The 18765-nt window shown below is 41.8% G+C and overlaps 2 protein-coding genes across 7 annotated transcripts in view; one reads left to right on the forward strand and one right to left on the reverse strand.

Annotated features, from left to right (window-relative positions):
* Positions 1-453: 453 nt before the first annotated feature.
* On the forward strand, positions 454-5876 carry LOC134546920 (cytochrome c oxidase subunit 6C). Its single transcript, XM_063390249.1, has 4 exons — positions 454-611; positions 1204-1331; positions 2920-3041; positions 5755-5876. The coding sequence occupies exons 2-3, from the start codon at positions 1218-1220 to the stop codon at positions 3037-3039; spliced, it is 234 nt and encodes a 77-aa protein (XP_063246319.1). The 5' UTR covers positions 454-611; positions 1204-1217; the 3' UTR covers positions 3040-3041; positions 5755-5876.
* Positions 5877-8707: 2831 nt separating this feature from the next.
* VPS13B (vacuolar protein sorting 13 homolog B) overlaps positions 8708-18765 on the reverse strand; it is a 422459-nt gene continuing 412401 nt past the window's right edge. For all 6 annotated transcript variants that reach the window (XM_063390273.1, XM_063390281.1, XM_063390302.1 and 3 more), the window contains exons 60-62: positions 17035-17137; positions 16125-16374; positions 8708-10695 (exon numbers count right to left, since the gene is read on the reverse strand). In XM_063390273.1, the coding sequence (XP_063246343.1) occupies positions 10450-10695; positions 16125-16374; positions 17035-17137 (599 nt within the window). In that variant the 3' untranslated portion in view covers positions 8708-10449. The remainder of the gene's footprint in view (positions 10696-16124; positions 16375-17034; positions 17138-18765) is intronic.

Consider the following 18765-nt stretch of genomic DNA (forward strand, 5'->3'; position numbering starts at 1 on the left):
AGGGCTCTGGGCTGCTGAAGGGTGCAGAGAAGGGCTCTGGGCTGGTGAAGGGTCCGCAGCACGGGCGCTGTGCGGAGCAGCTGGTGGGGCTGGGGGGGCTCAGCCTGGAGCGAAGGAGGCTCCGCTGTGCCCCCATCGCTCCCTGCAGCTACCTGAGGGGAGGCTGCGGCCAGCTGGGGGTCGGCTTCTCCCGGGTAACAAGTGACAACTCAAGAACATACCGCCTCAAGTTGTGGCAGGGGTAGTTGGGGCTGGACCTTAGGAGGAATTTCTTCACAGCAAAGATGATTAAACAAACCCTGGAATGTGCTGCCTAGGGAGGTGATGTTGTCGTCGTTCCTGGGGCTGTTTACGGAAAGACTGCACTTGGCGCTCAGTGCCAGGGTGCGTTTGACGCGGTGCTGTTCGGTGCCACGCTGCACTCGATGACCTCAGAGGCCTTTTCCAGCCTCATCGGGTCTGCAGTTCGCTCCCACACGGGCGGGGCGCTGCGCCCGGCGGGGTTTGACCCGCGCCGCCCGCCGTAGCCGCCTGCGCCCCGCGCATGCGGAGTAGCGGGGCCGCAGCGGGAGCGCGGCCGGCGGCGCAGAAGGACCTTGGTGGGAGCTGAGGTGAGGCCGCTCCGCGCTCCTGCCGCGGCTCCCGCTGTTTCCTCTTCCTCCCCTCATTCCCTCTAACTTCCCTTATCATCCCCATCCTTAGGGCCGCCAGCCGCCGCTCCCTGCTCGGCCACAGCCCCGTGACCTCTGCGCGTCCCTGAGGGTGGCGGAGCCGGGCCCAGCGGCGGCGGCTGCAGCGCGGGGCTGGGGTGCCCTGGGTGCGGGGAACGGCGCGGGCTGGTCCCAGCCTGGCCCCCGTACTGCTCACAATGTCTTCTGACGTAAACACCAGGACAGCAGGCCTGGGAGGGAAGACCCTGCGAGGAGCGCAGGATTTAGTGTGGGCAACGAAGGCCAGCCTTGATTCCACAAATACTGGGTGTAAGGAGTGTAAGAACTTAAACTAGAATTGTGTCATAGCTAGATTGTCCTTGAATTTTGTCCCTTAAATATTCTCACTGGAAGGTCAAACACACAGGACCACTGCTGCTTATATGGCGAGGACGATGATTGCACAGAACAAAAAGAATGATCCTTCCGTAGAACAGAAGATTGTTTTTGGTAGCGGTTATCCCACAGTTCTCCTACTTCGTTCTTCTTTCAGGAAACCCCGTCACCATGTCGGCTGCGCTGTTGCCAAAGCCGCAGATGCGGGGCCTCTTGGCCAGGCGGATGAAGTTTCACCTCCTGGGGGCGTTTTTGGTATCCATGGGATCCGCAGTTCTGTTCAAGGTGGGCTCTGCAGTCTTGGGTTATAAACTGGGTTCACTGGAATGGTTAAAGAACTCATAATATTTTTCTGTTGAGATTGGGTTGAGCTGTTCATCAGAAAGGTTTAGTAATGTATTTTTGTAAGCATGTTTCCAGAGCACAAATAAATCCTCCTAATCTTCATTGAGGAAAGGGTATGAATAATCTGATGTTCATTCTGTGTGTTCAAGATCACGCAATGTGTGACAATTTGACCTTGAGTCTCCTGGTCCCAGAATGCCCTTGGCCATTCACAGCTGATGCACATTCACTCTGGATAGTTTGTGCTTTGGTCTGCCGCAGGTTCGGAGACTTGGGAGAGTTGTCCAGGTCTTACTTTATCTCCTGTCTGATTTCAGGAAACTTGCTCTTAAGCAATTTGGAAAACTCATTCTTCACACTGAAGATGTCAGTGTGGGAAAACCTAAAGTGGTTTTTGTGTCCTTGCTTTTGAAATTCATGTGGAAATGGAGCATTGTGTTTCCACAAAAACACTCTTACAGGTTTGAATTCTGGTAAAGATAAGAGCAGTACTTGTTCTTGAGTACTCTTATTAAATAATTTTTGGATCTCGTACACAAAGCAAACAACACAGTGGGAATTCTTGTGGAAGAACTGGATCTTGGTTTTCCCATTGAAATTGTGCATGTACTGCATGTGCTGGCAGCATTTGAGTGCTCAGGAAGCTGTTGATAAAAGTGATGAGGAACAAAGTAATTTTCAGTTTTTTCTCAACTTCTTACAAATGTCTATTAAACAATAAGCTCACACATGTACTTGATACATCTTTTGAGAGATAGACAAGCTTATTTGTGGTCAGCCTTAGTTATAATTTTTTAATAGTCTTGTTTTTCACCCCCGTGTTAATACACTGGTAAGGTGGCAGACCAGATGCAGAACAGGTAACGTGGATCTCAGCAGCCACTTTGTTTACCAAAGTAAACCATTTGTTTTGTTCCATGTAAGATGTACAAACCCACCTCAGAAATTTTTCCACATTTTTGGGAGCTTTTTGGGTATATCCCTGTGCTTCAGGTGAATGGGTGTCCAAGGAATGAGGATTGTGTTGTTTTATGTTGGTGACCTGTAAGAGTTGCTCTGCAATCTTGTGAAATTTTACCAGATGTAGTTGACTTACAGTGCAGCTCAAATGTAGTCCTCCAGTGTATGATGCCAGTTTATCCAGAGTTCGACTTCTGCAGCTGCCCACAGGCACAAAACTTGCCATAATGACAATGTATATAACGTATATGTATATGTATATGTATAGTTATAGTGTTTTACGTATAAAACTATTAGCAGTGAGGGTGTTGGACACTCAGATATCTTGAAAGTGTGATGTAACCTTGTAACAGACTTCCTTTTTAAGGTTGTACTGCAGACATTTGTTCTCCTGACCAATGATCAGGTAGTCTGACCTGTGGGCTTTAACAGGAACAAAGGAATGTTTAATAATTTGAGCCAAAGGCCTTTTAGATGAATATCCACTGGTAGAAATTACGGAACTAACAGAAAAAAACCCTGTTCATAAAGCTTTGCAAACGTTAATTTTGTGTGTGTTACTTTTCAGATTTTAGTTGCTGAGCCCAGAAAACGAGCTTATGCAGACTTCTATAGAAACTATGATCCCAGGAAGGACTTTGCAGCCATGAAGGCAGCTGGTGTGCTCGAGAGCGCGCCGCCCAAGTGACGGTGAGCGCACTGCAGCGGGGCAGGAGGAACGGGACCTCAGTCAGATATGGGGGTCTTCCTTTTCTTTTAATGGAAAGGGGGTTCCAAAGAGAAAGGATACAAATTGCACTCGAGAGACCTCTGGGTAATAAAAATGTGAAGAAACAGGAGAACTGGGGAGTAAAGGCGGGATAGAAGCTCCTGAATGCCTTTTGGGTAATTTGTTTAGCTTGTGTGGTACAGGAGGATGCCAGGCCTTTGCCCTCCTCTCATAACCAAGGAGAGGAGACAAAGCTCTAATGTTAAACTCCAGGACTTGCCTGATTCCACAGTTATGTCGATGCTGTTGTCTCTTAACTGCTAAATTTGGGGCTGTGTGTATCTTACACATACTTGTGGTGGTACAGCGAGTGAGAAAATGGAGAGGCTCATTTTACTCTCTCATAGCATGCATCTTAATGGAAGAAACAGCTTCTGCATATCATTTTGTATTTTGAAGTTGGTGAGAAGGGGGAGATAACCAGCCATGAGGGGAAATACATCTATATACACACACACATATAGATATTAAAAAATCACAGTGGCATACAGCTCTGTGTGCTATATCACATTTTTGCCATATTGTATGAAGCTGGAATAGAACTCTGTTCACAATACTCTTTTTTTAGCACTTGACGCTGCCTTTTCTAGGAAAACCACCCTGCTTTGTTCTCCCTTGCTGGTAACACCAGGAAAAAATTACTGATTCTAACTGAGTTGTAGTTATTAATAACTGCACTCACTAAGCTGCACGAACTGATGTGACAACTCAATAAAGAGCTCCTCTCCCTTTCTTGGTGCAAATTTTTTACATTGAGTTCTCTGCTTCTCCTAAAATGACTTCAGACTAATCTAGAATGATAGTTTTTCATTCTTTTGGAATGTTTTCATTTTGTGATCATTACGTGATAATCTGTGGCTTTAATTATCATGGCCAGCTGGATTTTCTCAGCTTGTTTGCATGAAGAAGCAAGATTGAAGAAGAGATTTGTACTTAACACTGTGAATACTGAATGCTGTTCTATGACAATCTGCAATTATCTGGTTTCTGCTTAACACAATTATGTAAAGATAAAACTCAGAGCTTCATCTCTTCTAAATTTTTTAGAAAAAGGTGAAAAATCCTTGTGTCAGTACCAGCTTTTGGTAATTTTTTTTTTTTTAATTTTGTGAGGGTAGGATACTGCTGTTATTCAGCTGCAACTGCCAACAAATATAAATAATGAATTTACAAATTTACCTGGTTTAAATCTTGGTACTTCTGCCTCTGGTTCAGTCCTCTGGCTGATATATAGTCACTTTTAAACTTCTTCAGACACTGCAATTGCATTCTTTAGTCAGGTGGCCTTCATCAGTGTATTCTGAAGGGCCATCTTGTGGTAAAATCATTTGAAACAAACACTGTCAACAAGGATGCATGTTGAATATTTAATTCAAATCACCAGCAGGATTTATTTCAATACAAATAGAGCTCCCCTCTCAGCCTGTGTTCCCATTGGCAGCTTAAAAAAAATTGCACATTGTGTGCACCTGTTAAAATTAAATGTTTCCTAAACAATTTTTCCATTTCTTAATTGCACTGGCTCAAAAGAAAATGTGGAAGACAAATCATCTTTTGTGATTTTGTTTGAATTGCTAATGCTTCTTGTTCCTTAGCCTATTTATGTAAGAATAGATATTATTTCACTCCTTCATAGTAGAAAGAGGTTGTTTTTTTTTGTTGTGCCTGCATATGAATACTAAAGTAGAAGGGGAAAACAGTGCAAGTATTTCAAATGTTCTGTGAAGGCTGTAAAAAACGAACAAGTACCCAGAACAGGTGGAAGACATTTTAGTTTTCCTCAGAAGTTTAAATCTTAGCCCTTTTGAATTTTAAGCCCTTTTTGGTGTAGTTCCCTAAAAGATGCAGTGATCATACACACTCTCCATCTCCCAGTTCACTGGAGGATGTGCTGTATGTGGCATAAATGCAGTTAAGGCTTGACCTCACTGAGTGCTCTCTGTGGAGCCAGTGCTTAGCCCCAGAACTGGGGAAGGGCTCGGGTGGGCAGGAAGGAGTTCATCAGTTACTGTGGGAGTCTGTTCCTGCTGGGGCTGGGGGCACCCCGGCACCTGCTGTGGATCCACACAGGGTCACCTGCTTGGTGGTGACAGTGACACTGGAAATTCAGTGCAGGTACAAATGTGAGCAGTGTCTGGCGTCTGCTGTGTGCTCAGCAGTGGAATAAAGGGGGAAGCTCAGGGTTTGGTGCTAACCACTTTCATGACTCTTGTCATGGAGCACAGCTGGTCTTGGATTGTGTTCAGTATAATGGGGAGAAGCAATTCGAAGTTGGTTTCTTCCTTCCTTGGTAGGCTGCCTGCACCACTTGTTTCCTCTCTGGCTCCTATCTGAAAGCTGCATTCCTTTCTCCTGCAGGCCCTCAGCAAGACTGATTCAGTTACCAGTGCAGCATATAGAGTGAATCTGATGTGCTGTGCAGTGTTGTTCAGCTCTTGATTTGTTCCATGTTTCACTTCTGTTTGCCACATGAAGGGTGTGTGAAGCTTCAAGCATTAGGAAATAACGGGGAATTGCTCTAGACTGAACTACCACATAAACATTTGTCTCTGCTGCTTTGCATTCATACATACTGACATGTTTAGAGCATGAAGTTTGTCCATCATAACTTAATCAGCTTTTTTTATCTTGCAGATCCCCATTCAGTTCATGGAGATTTGATGACTGAACCTGATTTGTTCACTGAAGTGTAAAGTGCAGTGCACTTCAATGCATGCTCTAATGCAACTCAATAAATAAAATACATATGTCAGTGACATTTAGTTGTCTTCATTAATGTAGAAATACTTAAAGGCTCAGGTGCTGGGTGGAAAGAGCACTGTAAAGTCTTCAGAACTTGCCTGAGATGACTAAGGGTGTCTTTCCTCCAGGAATTACTTGCATCTCTGTTTTGGCCAAATTCCACATTTGATAGCACAGTATATCCCTGAGCAGTGACAGCTCGTTTGTCCCAGCTGCTTATGGGAATGTGCAAGAGGACAGATGTTGCAGGAAGGGAGAGGATGAGTTTCTGGAGGGGTCTGTGTTACCTCTGGCTTCACAAGGTGAGCTGACCTTGACAAGAAAGAATTTGGCTAGAAATACACCAGCCAACCTTTTTGTCATTTTCTGTCATCACTGTGTTGTCTTCCTTAGATCAGCAAACTGTTACAGCAAGGCTGACAGCCTCTGGAAATGCCCATTCTTACACATGGTACATTAGTTACTCTAATTGGAAAATGATTCCAGACTGCAGGCATGTTCCCATATAATTGATGTACAAGAGGAAAGGGGGTACAGGCAGACAAAGTAAATGTCGTAGTATGGTAATAAAAATCTTGGCATGCTGCTTTTAGATGTGTATCACCTTTTTAATACCTGGAAGCAGTCAGCTGGGCAGAGTTTGGGTCTCTGCTGTGCACCTGAGGCGCAGTGCGCTGTCTTGGCCATGGTAACCTCGGTGAGAAGAGCTTTGTCATTGCCTGCTGCTCAGGACTGCAGCTTTTGTTTGCTGAATGAGCATGCTTAGCAGAGCAGGCAAGAGCTGACTGCATGAAAGGAAGGAAGTCTTTGTATGAAGCAGCATGACAAATTAGGCCATCTGTGTTGTATTTGAAGGTCTTCAGTTCAAATCCTGTTTGGAGTGACTCTTATTATTTTACATGGATCATTAACTACTTAACACTTAATAGGTATCCTTGAACAACATTTGGACTAATGAAAGCACATAAGTAATGTATGTGATCCAGAACATTTTATAAAGCAACATGGGATTTTCTTTAAACTTCCATGCAGACAGTGCTTCCTTTAAGCAAAGAAGGAATTTGACATTAGTGATGCAGGGGAAATCATCTAGTAATCAAAATACCCCAGCTCCTATAAATGTAAACCAGAGCTTAACAATAGCAAATGATACCCATTTATCTTCCCAATATACAGTATAAACAGTGGATGCCATTAAGTACTGACTAACATTTTCTCAGGCCTGTCTGCAAGTTTAAATAGCCAGGGGTCTTCAGTCTTACTGACAACTTCAGAGGCAAAGAAACTTGCTACTGCCAGGTGTGCAGGCTGATAGACACGACTTCCCTTGTTGGTCTAGGCCCTGTATTCTTCACAGTCGTTATGAATTAATTAACTGTTAAATTTTTAGTTTCTTCTAAACTGTTGTAGCCATCAGCACTTGGTCTGCACTCCTTTGGCTAGCACCTCCTGTGATTTAAAGAAATGAGTTTTGTGACTGAAGGCAATTTTTGACATATACAGCAAGCTCAGGAATGTCTCTGGATGAATGTATTTAACATAGAAAGGTGAATTCCAACTTCTGTGGCTGTGCTTTGAGAGTCTGCAGGCTGCAATTGCTGCTTTCCGGATGCAGTCGGGTTTCACACTGGATGCAAGGCAAGTACTTCCCTTAAGCAGGCAATGCAAACCAACCCACAGCTTGCTTTCCTCTGGAGAAGAAAGGGAGTGCAAAGCTGGGTACCTAACCTGCTTTTCTGAAATCAGCACCAACCCACCAGTTTTCCTTCATCTTTTTTTCTTCCTTGTTTTTTTCCTTTGCCAGCAAGAGTTCAGCTAATTCTATCATACAAAGAACTGGAGAGGGACATAACCAGTACAAGCCCTGTGAGTTAGATCCTGATCAGATGCTTGTTACGGGGTCTGGCATTCTGTTTCCAGGAGATGCAAAGCTGAAAAACATGCTTGGCTGCTCTTGGAGACCATCCCAAGTGTCTGAAGGTTTTTTCTATATTTATGTATGAAATGATATATAAAAAGGAATTATTTGACCTGAACTGCTTTGGGAAAGGTCTTGCCTGACTATGCCTCCAAATTTTTTGACTAGCTTACTTTATTCTCGAGTGTTTGAGGAGTGATTGATTGTTCTGGAAGCAAACTGAAAAGATAGATTTGAAGTTGTGAGCTCTCCAGGTCTAAAGAGTGTTATGAGAGTAGGCATGTTTTAAGAGTACACATTGCACTGCTTTAGCAGCTAAGTACAGGCAGCTGCTCTTTGGACAACTTTGTTTTCATAGTTCACACAGCTCATATGTAGGAGAGGTTGATTTATGTGCCGTCCCCGCTCGTTTCCATACATGTGGTCAGAAGGGGGAGAAAGAACCTGCATAATGTAGTAAAGATGCAGCTCAATTCACTGAAGAAAAGTGTAATTTAAGCAAGTGTTTATTCCAGGAGAATGTAATTCAGGAAAAACACAAATGTATCTTAAAACAATGGCTGAAATCTACAAACTCTTAGAAATGAAACTGCTGTTGCTCATTTTTTACAGGTGTGTTTGCATCCCCTTGGCTTGTCTGTGTACTCCATAAATAAGGAACAGATTAGTCTAATTGAAATGGTGACTACAGTGCTGTTTTGATTCAGTTAGTCACAAAAGCATAAAACTTTTCAGCACACGTTTTTGGCAAGCTAGTCACCAGTTTTTACTTCCAAAGTATTGTCATGATCTATTGCATTTTCTGTACTACACAGTCCAGTGACCAAAACTGGGAAATAATGGGGCCCTCATGAAGCTTGTACATCAGTCTTGTCATTGTCCTACACCTTGTAGCTGAATGAATAAACAGCTCACGAGAACAAGAAATATTACAGGAATAGCTTTATTATCTTTAAACAATTTAATTATATTACAGTTTATCCATCAATATGCAAAATTAGAAGTATTAAACAACTTCCATAAAATATTCGGGAATGAAGCACATACATGTATATACATACACATTTTTAAACAGTGTTATTTAAACAATGACTAAGTCAGTAAATCATTCTATGAAATGATGACAATGGATGGGCTTATTTCACATTCAGAAAAGGACAATGCAGACCTCAGCCTCCTTTATTCTCAGTAGATGAGAGACACAGCTTTTGGAAATACCTTTTAACAAAACAGAACTCAAAAGAAAAATATCGCAGTTACTACATTCTTATTTGTGCAAGTATGCATAGAAGTTATTGACTATAAAGCATATGCTCCAAATGGTGATCAGATTTTATTCCAGTTTTTGACTCAAATTCCAGCCATGTTCAGGAATCTCCACACAAAATTAATTTTGGTAAGCATATAGAAAAGGAGAGAAAAGTTAACACGCATAGTTGGGAACCAAGTAAGCTTTTGGTTTTAAAATGAAACTGCCATAGCCAGGTTTGGTTTATAAAGTCATCTAACTGTGACCAGAGCCTGATTTCTTGTCTACTAGAAGAAATACGGGTGTTTAACATATATTCGTAAGTGTACTGTGATGGCATCATTAACTATTAATGTAATTGCTGCCTGTGGGTCTATAGTTTTCAGTCAACTTTAAAAAAATCTCACTTTGCTTAGTACATACTTGGAAGGTCACATTTCTGAATATCCCTGTTTTTATCAGTTTGAGGATGACAAGCATAAAATGAATTGGGGCTGAAGGGAGCACATACAGTGTAGTGGTGGCAGATCAGGAATAAGCGAGACCCCACAAGCTGTACTTAGCACCTGCACATCTGGGTTACACTGAGCTTGGAGATTTTAAGGAGAAAGCTCCGTTTCTTAATTTTTTTGAACTGCATGTTACTGGCTTCCAGCTAATGAACAGACAATGCACAGTCATACATACATTGAAAGTACTTCTGAAAATTTGATGGTGGATAAAATAAAGTTTCTGTATACAGAGAGTTTTAAAAATAAAGTCATGTTGTAGTTCATGTTTTGTTCTCCAAACCACACAAAGGCACTAGTTTACATTATGGACTAATGTCCTGCAAAACCTCAGTCAAATAAAGGAAGCTATTTTAAGGTTAAAGTGGTGCTAAAACCCAGCTGTCACTAGTAACTTAAACCAGCCACACTGGGTTTTTCAGATTTAGTGGGGGAAAATGTTCTGCCTCAGGACGCACATGTTGGGGGAGTGTGGCTGTGGGGGGAAAGGCTCAGCCTTGAGCAAATTTTTACAGCTGAGTTATAAACCTGCTTTATAACAGAAACTGGCAGACCCTAAAATATGATCTAGAGGTATTGATACACATTTCTGTGTGTGGTAAGAACGTCTGTACTCATGTAATTTTTCCTTATGCTCTGATTTTTGGTTATCGGAAAGAAAAAGGATTTTGATTAAGCTGTAGTCCAAGGCTGTTCCTTCTCACTTTATTCGTTTGCCAGAACACTTTCCTTCCAGCACCAGTATTTTGGCGAGGAGCAGGAATGTTGTCAAGATTAGAAAAGCTATTGGGCTTTGTTATCAATTTCTACCTCCTCAAAAATTATATGCATCTCTACTTGATGTAGGTTACTGCAGAGAAAGCACTGCCTTCAAACTGGTACGGTATCACTACATGCACCAGAAATAACTATTAATTAAATCCTTTCCTCAAGGCTTTATTTTTCACCATGGTGAATTTGCTAATGAACACTTGGGCAAAGTTTGGGTCCACGACATACTGGTATGTTTTAGTGATGGTCAGGGGCTGCTCGGAGGCCAAGGTCTGCGGGGCGGGCGCGGTGGCGGCGCCGGGAGCGAGGTGGTGAGAGGTCTTTGTGATGTACTCCACGAGGCGGCTGTACTGCTGCTCCGACAGCCTCTCCCTGCCTCCCTCCGCCTGCAATCAGGGAACATACAAGAGTTACCCAGTGACAGTCACTCAGCTGAGCAGCAACGACAGGAACTTCCACATTTCTCTGATAAAAAAATCTGCCTGCCTGCAATCTTACAATAGTTCAAAGGATTTTTAAAATCATGAACGTTCTCCCACAGTCGAGTCCTTGGTGAATTAGTCCTCTGCTGTTTTGGACTTCTGAGAAGCCCTAACTGCCACAGAAAATTCAAGTAGTATCTTTTGAGAATTGGTCAAGAGTAGAACTTTATGACAGATCAACTCCTTGTATACAGCAAAGGCATTGAAACCCCTTTTAGAAAAATGTCAGGAGCTCTTGGCAAGACTTATCATACAGAAATTCTATTTAGCTAAAATAGTTTAGTCTTTAACTTACTTAATTTAAAATGACGACTAGAAGCTACCTTCCAGGTGAATGTTCTGTGCCAGGATATATCCATCTGCTCCTGGCAACAAAACCCCCATTCACACAAGGTCATTTTTCTAAACAAAAGGCTTTTACTAAAGATGATTTGGGCATTTTGTTTCTGGAGAAGACATTAAGTAATCTGTGTTTTGCAGGCTGAAATAGGTAGAGGTTGTTTAAGGTCCTAACAAGAAGAAGGCAAGCAACCTACCCTAGTGGGAAAAAATACAGTAAACCAAACACTGTCATCTATCATATGGTTCAAACCAGATAAACTATTATCCAGAAAAACTATGGGCAACCCTGGCTTTGGAAGATCCAGCTGCTGTGCCCGTATTTTTGAAGAAGTTGAAGATGACTATGACTAGCTTGAGCAGGGAAGGCAAACAAGCAGGCATCAAGCTGGTTGCATGGTTTCAAAAAACCTGTATTTCAGAAATCTCACCATGGACACTACAGTAGTATGACAAGCTAAGCCATTCAGAAGAGAAGTTACTTCCAAAATATGACAATGAAGAAAAAGGCAGAAGCTATAATAGGGCTAGGGTAAAGACTGCTATATTCTGCCTGTTTTTCAGGGAGTTTTACAGGTCTTGCTAGATAGAATGATATTTTCAAGCACTACCATTAGATTCAATTTAACATCCACTATCAGTATCTTGTCATGTCTGGACTGCAAGACCCTTTTAAATACTCTGTTGCTTATTTGAAGAAAGAATTAATATGATTGATAGCTAGTGACAGGTGTCACAGTCACATGAAAAAAGTTCCCTCTGATTTTTTTTACTATGCCTTTGGAGATGGATTTGCTGCTCAGTGAGTAGAAACACTCCTGTTTTCAATCATCATCACAAAATTGCTAAAGGAAGCAGGCTCACGAACAAGCTCAGAAGTTTAAGGTTGAAGCCCATGCCTGGAAACAGTGGAAATGATGAACTGGGCAGAGGAAAGGGTTGTTTCCATGAACGACCTTAAGGGAGGGAAAAATCAGAAGGCAGACTGCTGCAGCAGCCTCACAGCTAGCAGTGGAGAACGGTGTGTGAGCCACGTCTTGGGTCTGGTGGCTCAGTAAAAGTACCCCAGCAGTCAGTCTGTTCCAGCAGTTGAAAGGAGAAAAACATGCTGAGGTGCCACCTATGTAAACTGGATTTTAAGGTATGGGGTAAATCTTGCATGTAGGTGGCTTCACACTTTTTCCTGACTTCTCCTAGGGAGGTAAGCCCAGGGACAGCTGGGTTCTGCCTCCACACTGACCAGAAGGTCCTGCTTACCAAAGGAGATGGAAATGGTGCTGATATCCCACTCACCTCCTTTTGTGAACCCATTCATTCAGCCCCAGGCTATTTTCCACAGATACAGCATTCAGGAGGAAATATTAACTATGGTTGAATGGTCTTCCAAAGTAACTGAGATCCTGCTTGCTTTTAGATGACTTCATCTGTAACTGAGTGTCTGCTTCTGCAGCCAGTTTCAGTTTGGCTTATATTTTCAATACAAGAAAAATTTGGAATTGGTGTTATTCTACATTTTTTCCTAAATGGGACCTAAGATTGCCACTAAGTGCCCTCACTTGCTGCTTTGAACATTTATTATGTTAGTATCCAGATCACTCAAGAATTCAAAACTTGATCAAGGCTTGCTTAATGCACCTCCTAGAGGAATATTACAGATATCATGTCCCTTTCTACTACAAGGCCATACTTTTGGGTTAAGAACTCCAGTATTTTTCTAAAATTCCTCCCATTATGGTTTATAATGAATAAACCTTCAGCAGTTCTAACTCCACAGTAGCTACAACACCTGTGCTGTGCAGTCCAGGCAGGTGTAGCACTTATCTACTCCTCTATGCACACTTACTAAGGAGATCCAGCTCTTTAGGATTTTTTTCCATTGCTTGAGAAATGCAAAGCTTGGTTTTCAGCTCCAAGGATGATAACACATAGGAATATCACCAAAAAAAAAAAAAAAAAATCTGGAATATCTGAAATTCCAGGGCCCTTCAATTTTTTGTTGTCTTCTTGCTGTTATGAGCTATACCAAGAGCAGCTGGAGGAGCAGACCTTTTGAGTTTGACATCTGTCTGGAAACATGCAGTGTCTCAATTACTTTGGAAGACAATCCAAATACAATTAATGCTTCCCTTTCAATAACAAACTTGTCAGTGCCAGAGATTTTAAGAATCCATCCAGGCTATTCCTATCCAGATGGATTAAGTTATATATTGTGAAGGCATCAGGCAAACCTATTGCTGAAGGAGTCAAAATATGCTCTATAACATCTCTGGTGATTACAGCTGTAGAATAACTCATGTTTTGTTTCTTAACTGTTCCAAGAAATTGAGGAGAGAGAGGGAATGAGAGAAACTGTTTTGGGCAGAGCTGAAACAAAACTTTTGGCAATTGTTTTTGTGAGCAGTAATGCAAAAAAGTGGACTTTTATAGCCGTGAAATGAAATGTTTCAATTTGTTATATTATTTCTAGCATCTTTGCCTAAATTAATCAGAAAAACAGAGATAGCTTACATTTGATAACATTAGCTCTGTTTTGCTAAACTCAAAATAACACTTTGGTTGACGTGACTGGGCATTTTCCAGCTAGAAATTGAGGCCATCTTTGCAAGTGTCATTATGCACAGACATGTCTGCACTTCAGCTGAAGACACCTTCAGTGCAACACAATTAATTCTGAGGACTTGTGACTATTTAAGCCTCGCGCTGTGGCTTAGAGGCTGCTCATCTGCAAGTCACAACTTGTTCCTCCTAAGGTTCCCCTTCCTAATCACGTCTGAAGACTTTGTTGAGGCTCTTGTCAGGAAGCTGAAGGGAAGCTCTGGCTCCCTCAGCACCAGTGCTGCATGTGACACCCAAACCACAGATTCAGCTGCAGAGAAAAAATCACCAAGCATGAGATCTCCCAATGCACTAAAAAAACATAGTAAATATTAACTACAAAACACTCAGTTTGGTAATTACTTAATTACTAAAACTATATATGAAGCTTTTGGAATCTTTTATTGTATAGCTGCCTTAACATAAAAAAACTCAAAATTTTTTATTCTCTGTTTCTTTTAACTGCACCTCCTCACAGCACATTTATTTAAACTTTCACAAGAATTTCAGTCTCAGTGTTTGCATTCTGAAGGAGTATTTTGCCAAGTCTGTTTTTGTACAGCATCACTCAACTTCTGCTGTCTTGCCATCCCTGACTTGGCTCCACCTGGGACAGGGGCACTTTTCCCAGCTTTTCCCATGCCCTACGTTTTCACTGCGTTCTCGAGAGCCTGTGTCAGCAAAAGGGATGCTGTATTCAGGCTAGGGGCTCAAGGCTTACAGCTCCTAGAGCTGCATGGCTGCACCACTTGAGTAGGACTTCCATATTTCCATCCAGAACTTCAGAAAAAATGACATATTCGGTCCAGTACCTCCAAAGGAGGGTGTTATGAGCGTGTGTGAGGGAATGTTGGACTCACCACACCAGTCAGGGTTGCTCTGTGCGTTCAGGGGCCCCACTTGCCCACAAATCCTTCACATTCCCAGCTGTAGCAGCTGTGGGGACTAGAATTAGGCTTCCTGCCCCTCATCTTCCCTTCTCCCAAACAGGCAGATCCTCTGCACCCTTCATCACCCACTTGCACCCACCTTTGGGCAAGCTGCCCTTCCCCCACAGCAGCAGCCCACTCCTCACCCCTTGGAAAACCAGATGCAAAGACAACACTCCAATCCAATCTAAAAAATGTCTGGGCTGGTGCTAAAATTAGGGTTAGGATAGGTTGAGTGCATCCAGTGCCTTAGTGAGAACAACTTTTTCTTCTTCTCCCCTGCAGGACAGCAGCTCTGGACTGAGCAGGACAGTCTGGACTCTGATGTGTGCCTCCCCCAACCACTCAGCACTCAGTGACAAAAAAAGCTGAGCTTTGCCCACTTGCTTCACAATTTAAGTAATCCCTCATGTAGCTTTGTGGTGAGAGAAGGCAACTTCAGTCAACAGTTCTCTGTGAGACTGAGGTTAGTAAAAGACAATAAATATAAATTAAGAATTCAGCACAAAAGAAAGCTTTCACAAAAATATTCAAGTGCTGTCACGACACAGATGAAGTCCTTGCTGAAATCAACAGCAAAACTCTTCACTGACTTCAGCAAAGTTAGGATTTGACCGAAGGTGCTCCTATGTTTTGTCACACCTCATACTTCAGGGCCTTTCTATGTTCTTCTCTTATATTTGAAATTGAAGTTTCTGGTATAGCAGTCTATAAACTACCTGGCACACTTTTATAAAAACTGGGACATGCATGTTCGTTTTTGAAATGCTCTCTCATATGATTCTACTTGAGAATTTCATACAATAAACATTGTTTCCCAAAAGAGTAAAAATATAACATTCTTCAGCCATTAAAATAAGATAATTAATCCAAAACCTCTCAGTATTCAAATGACTTAGACATCTTTAAACATGAATGGTTTGTGCTCTTACTGGCAAACACTTGGTGCATCCAATCTCAGAGGAGGACTAATCCAGTTTAAAGCTAGCATTTGCAGAAGTAGGAACATCTAAGGAAGTAAATACAGCCAAACAAGACTACTGTGCTAGAAGAGAAAGGATAAAAGCACGCTGAAAGGAGCATCAGCACCACTGAACTGTTAACAGGAGAATAAAAGGAACTGCCTTTGCTGGGACTTTGTAGCCACAGGGCGCAAAGCTGACTTGCCAAACAATGAACACCTCGTGCTTATGCAGCCATGAGAACCTAGTCAGAAAAGAGGTGGTGCTTAGCAAGAACTCAGACTTCCTCCACTTTTTCCTTCAGAAAATTGCTGTCACAGATATGGTACGATCAATAGGAGGGAGGACACACATTTCCTTCATCCAAAGGGCAACACAGCCAACTATGAGGCACAGATCTCTTGTTTGGCACTTCAGCCTCTGGCCTCCCAGCCCAAAGGTGAGTATTCCCACTGCTGAAAGCACCAGCATCAGTTACTTTAAATGAAAAAAGTACTCAAGCCTTTACCTCCAGGTCAGAAGGAACTCTCTGTTGTTTTAGCTGCACCTTCAGCAGATCTTTTTGCTGATCATCTTCCAGACAATCGATTTCAGTCACGGGGAATGCCTGCTGCTGTGTGTCTTCACTGATGCTGACGACAAAGAGCACCTCCGAGGTGAGCAGCAAGCAGCCCTCATGCTGCTGCCCTGATCCACTCACAATCATGACATCTAAGGCCATATGAACCTCTGGCCTTCCCAGAGACTGCAGCATTTTCCTGCATTAAAAAAAGACAAAGAAGACAAAAAAGAACTAGTCAGTGTAGTGCACAGGATCCTCCAGGGCTTATTTTGATTACTGTGTTTTTACTTAAGCCTGTAGCTATCACCTACAAATGTAAAATAAGCCAGGGAGTGTACACCAAAACTTCATTACTGAAAGATGTCAGACTTCAGATTTAAAGAATGAACGTGAAATTGTTACTTATCAAAACCCCTTAATCACTCACCACAAAATTGGCCAAAAATCTGTGCTAGGTTAACCTATTTCCCATCCTATTTCCTTGGTAATAGAAAAATTACCCTGAGAAGTGGCTTAGAAATTCAGTGCAGAAAATACAGCTATCTTCACTAACAGCTGTTTCTGGAGATGTGCAGTATTTTTCTTGGGCTCAGTGCAATCAATGATAAATAACTAAGAACTCACTGAATACCATTAAATAAAGATCAGCTCTGTAGTTTCAAAGCTGGATGCAGATCAGCAGCCCATCATTTGCAGATTGGGTTTCTATGCACTACCTTTGTGTTTAATGTTCCTAAACAAACTGCCATAACTCAGCTTTTCCTAGGAAAGCCTTTCCTGTTAACTTGACCAGAGGCCAGAGCCTATTAATAAACAACGTGGATGTAAAAATGAGCAATTGTCTAAATAATGTTACCAGACGTATTTGACGTGGCTGTTTGGAGCCTGCTCAACATGTTGATCATTTGGATGAGAGCGCTGCTTGGGAAGCTGAGAAAGTCCAGCTCCGTGCAAAATACCTGTGGTAAGAGAATTCAGGTTTTTTAGTAGTTGCTTTCTACAACGCAGTTACGTGTTGCAGTGATGTCATCTGTTTAAAGCAGTTCATAAAATAGTGCAGATCCAAAATGATGTCACACCTCTGGAAGCTGTAGTCAAGATAATTCATTAAATATTACAACGAAAGAGCTGTGCACTTAACCCCCATGATCTTGCTTTAGCAAGAAACAAAAAAAAGCCCCACTGTGTGTTCTATGAATCAGCTCCACACTTGCAATCAAGAGAAACATAACACTCCTGAGAGCCATCACTTCAGAGCAGCATTGGACACATCACTTAGGATTTATGTAGAAAAAATCAAGACCATTATTAACTTTCTTGCTTAATATTAAAATACTTTCACATACGTGTCACAATTGGTACAAATTACAAGTTTGCCTAGATACTGCATTTACATGTTCAGTTACTTAATCCAGCTGTTAAACACAGATCCATGTACATTTATGAGATCTCCTGGGGCATCTGGTTTATTGTGAATTCTTCCTAGTGCCAGCACAGAATGGAGACTACAAGCAGCACTTAAACAGGTTTCTAAAGAGACTCTCCAAAGCTGAAGATGATACAGTATGTATGATTTTAGATGGCCTGTAAACATTCAATGATGAGGTATGGTCACCAGAAAGAATGAGTGGGTTGCAAAAACATGCACAAATTAGGTAGTTTTAAAAATTTTTACATGACAGACATGGAGTAGGTTATGCAGCAAGCACTAGTGTTATATAGTTTGGTGCAAAGTTACTCTCTTACAAATATACTTCTTTACAAATAAATGAAGATATTTCCTTTTGTCTAAGCATCCAAAGGCATTTTTGCATAAGGGTGTCAATAACTTAGATTCCCACTTACACAATAGATAATAATTTAAACAAAACATTAGCAATGAAAAAAACCCTTTAATTTTTAGCACACATGTTGATGGTTATACTTAAAAACAGCATCCCAGTTGTAACAGTTGGCTTTCCGAGGTTCTCAGCATTATGTGAGTGAAAATGTTATTTACAGATGGAGACAGAGGGAACATGTGTTTATTTCTGTGTGGTCCTCCACCCCTTGGTCCCCCCCAAGAGGCACAGTCCCACTTCCAATCCAGTTGTGGGTAAGAGTTACTTGAACTCTTGTGTATTTTCCGCTCACACACTGTCAGCTATTACTGATACAGTTTTATGTTTTTTCCTGGCTAACTCTTTTTGTCACATGGTCATGGAAAACATGATGTCCTACATACCATATCTGCAACGAAAAGTGAGCCTCTACAACTATGAGTTTCTTGATAAAGACAGCAGCAGAATTAAATCTAGAAATAATAATGTCCTGGGTAGCAAAGCCAACAGAGACAGCCAACAACAGAAAAAACCTTCTGATTTTGCTGAAATTGGTGTTAAACCTATGGGGCGTATAATTCAGGATACAGTTATTATTTATGCTCATACAAACAAGATAAAGTTGATTTGAAAGAATTGTAAAAATTCTTTCATTATTTCTTTTACAAGATGGAATGAGCTGTGAATGTTGTGGGAAGCATCCTAAACTTAAGTTCTATGAGAACTGATCATAGTCTAGTCAACATAGCACAAGCATAAATATTGCT

The sequence above is a fragment of the Prinia subflava genome, chromosome 1, assembly GCF_021018805.1.
Source record: "Prinia subflava isolate CZ2003 ecotype Zambia chromosome 1, Cam_Psub_1.2, whole genome shotgun sequence".
NCBI lineage: Eukaryota > Metazoa > Chordata > Aves > Passeriformes > Cisticolidae > Prinia > Prinia subflava.

Excerpts from the sequence above, each read along its gene's own strand:
- LOC134546920 (XM_063390249.1), top strand. The coding sequence starts at position 1,218 with ATGTCGGCTGCGCTGTTGCCAAAGCCGCAGATGCGGGGCCTCTTGGCC. Across the intron at positions 1,332-2,919 it reads GATCCGCAGTTCTGTTCAAG|ATTTTAGTTGCTGAGCCCAG; the intron begins GTGGGCTCTGCA and ends GTTACTTTTCAG.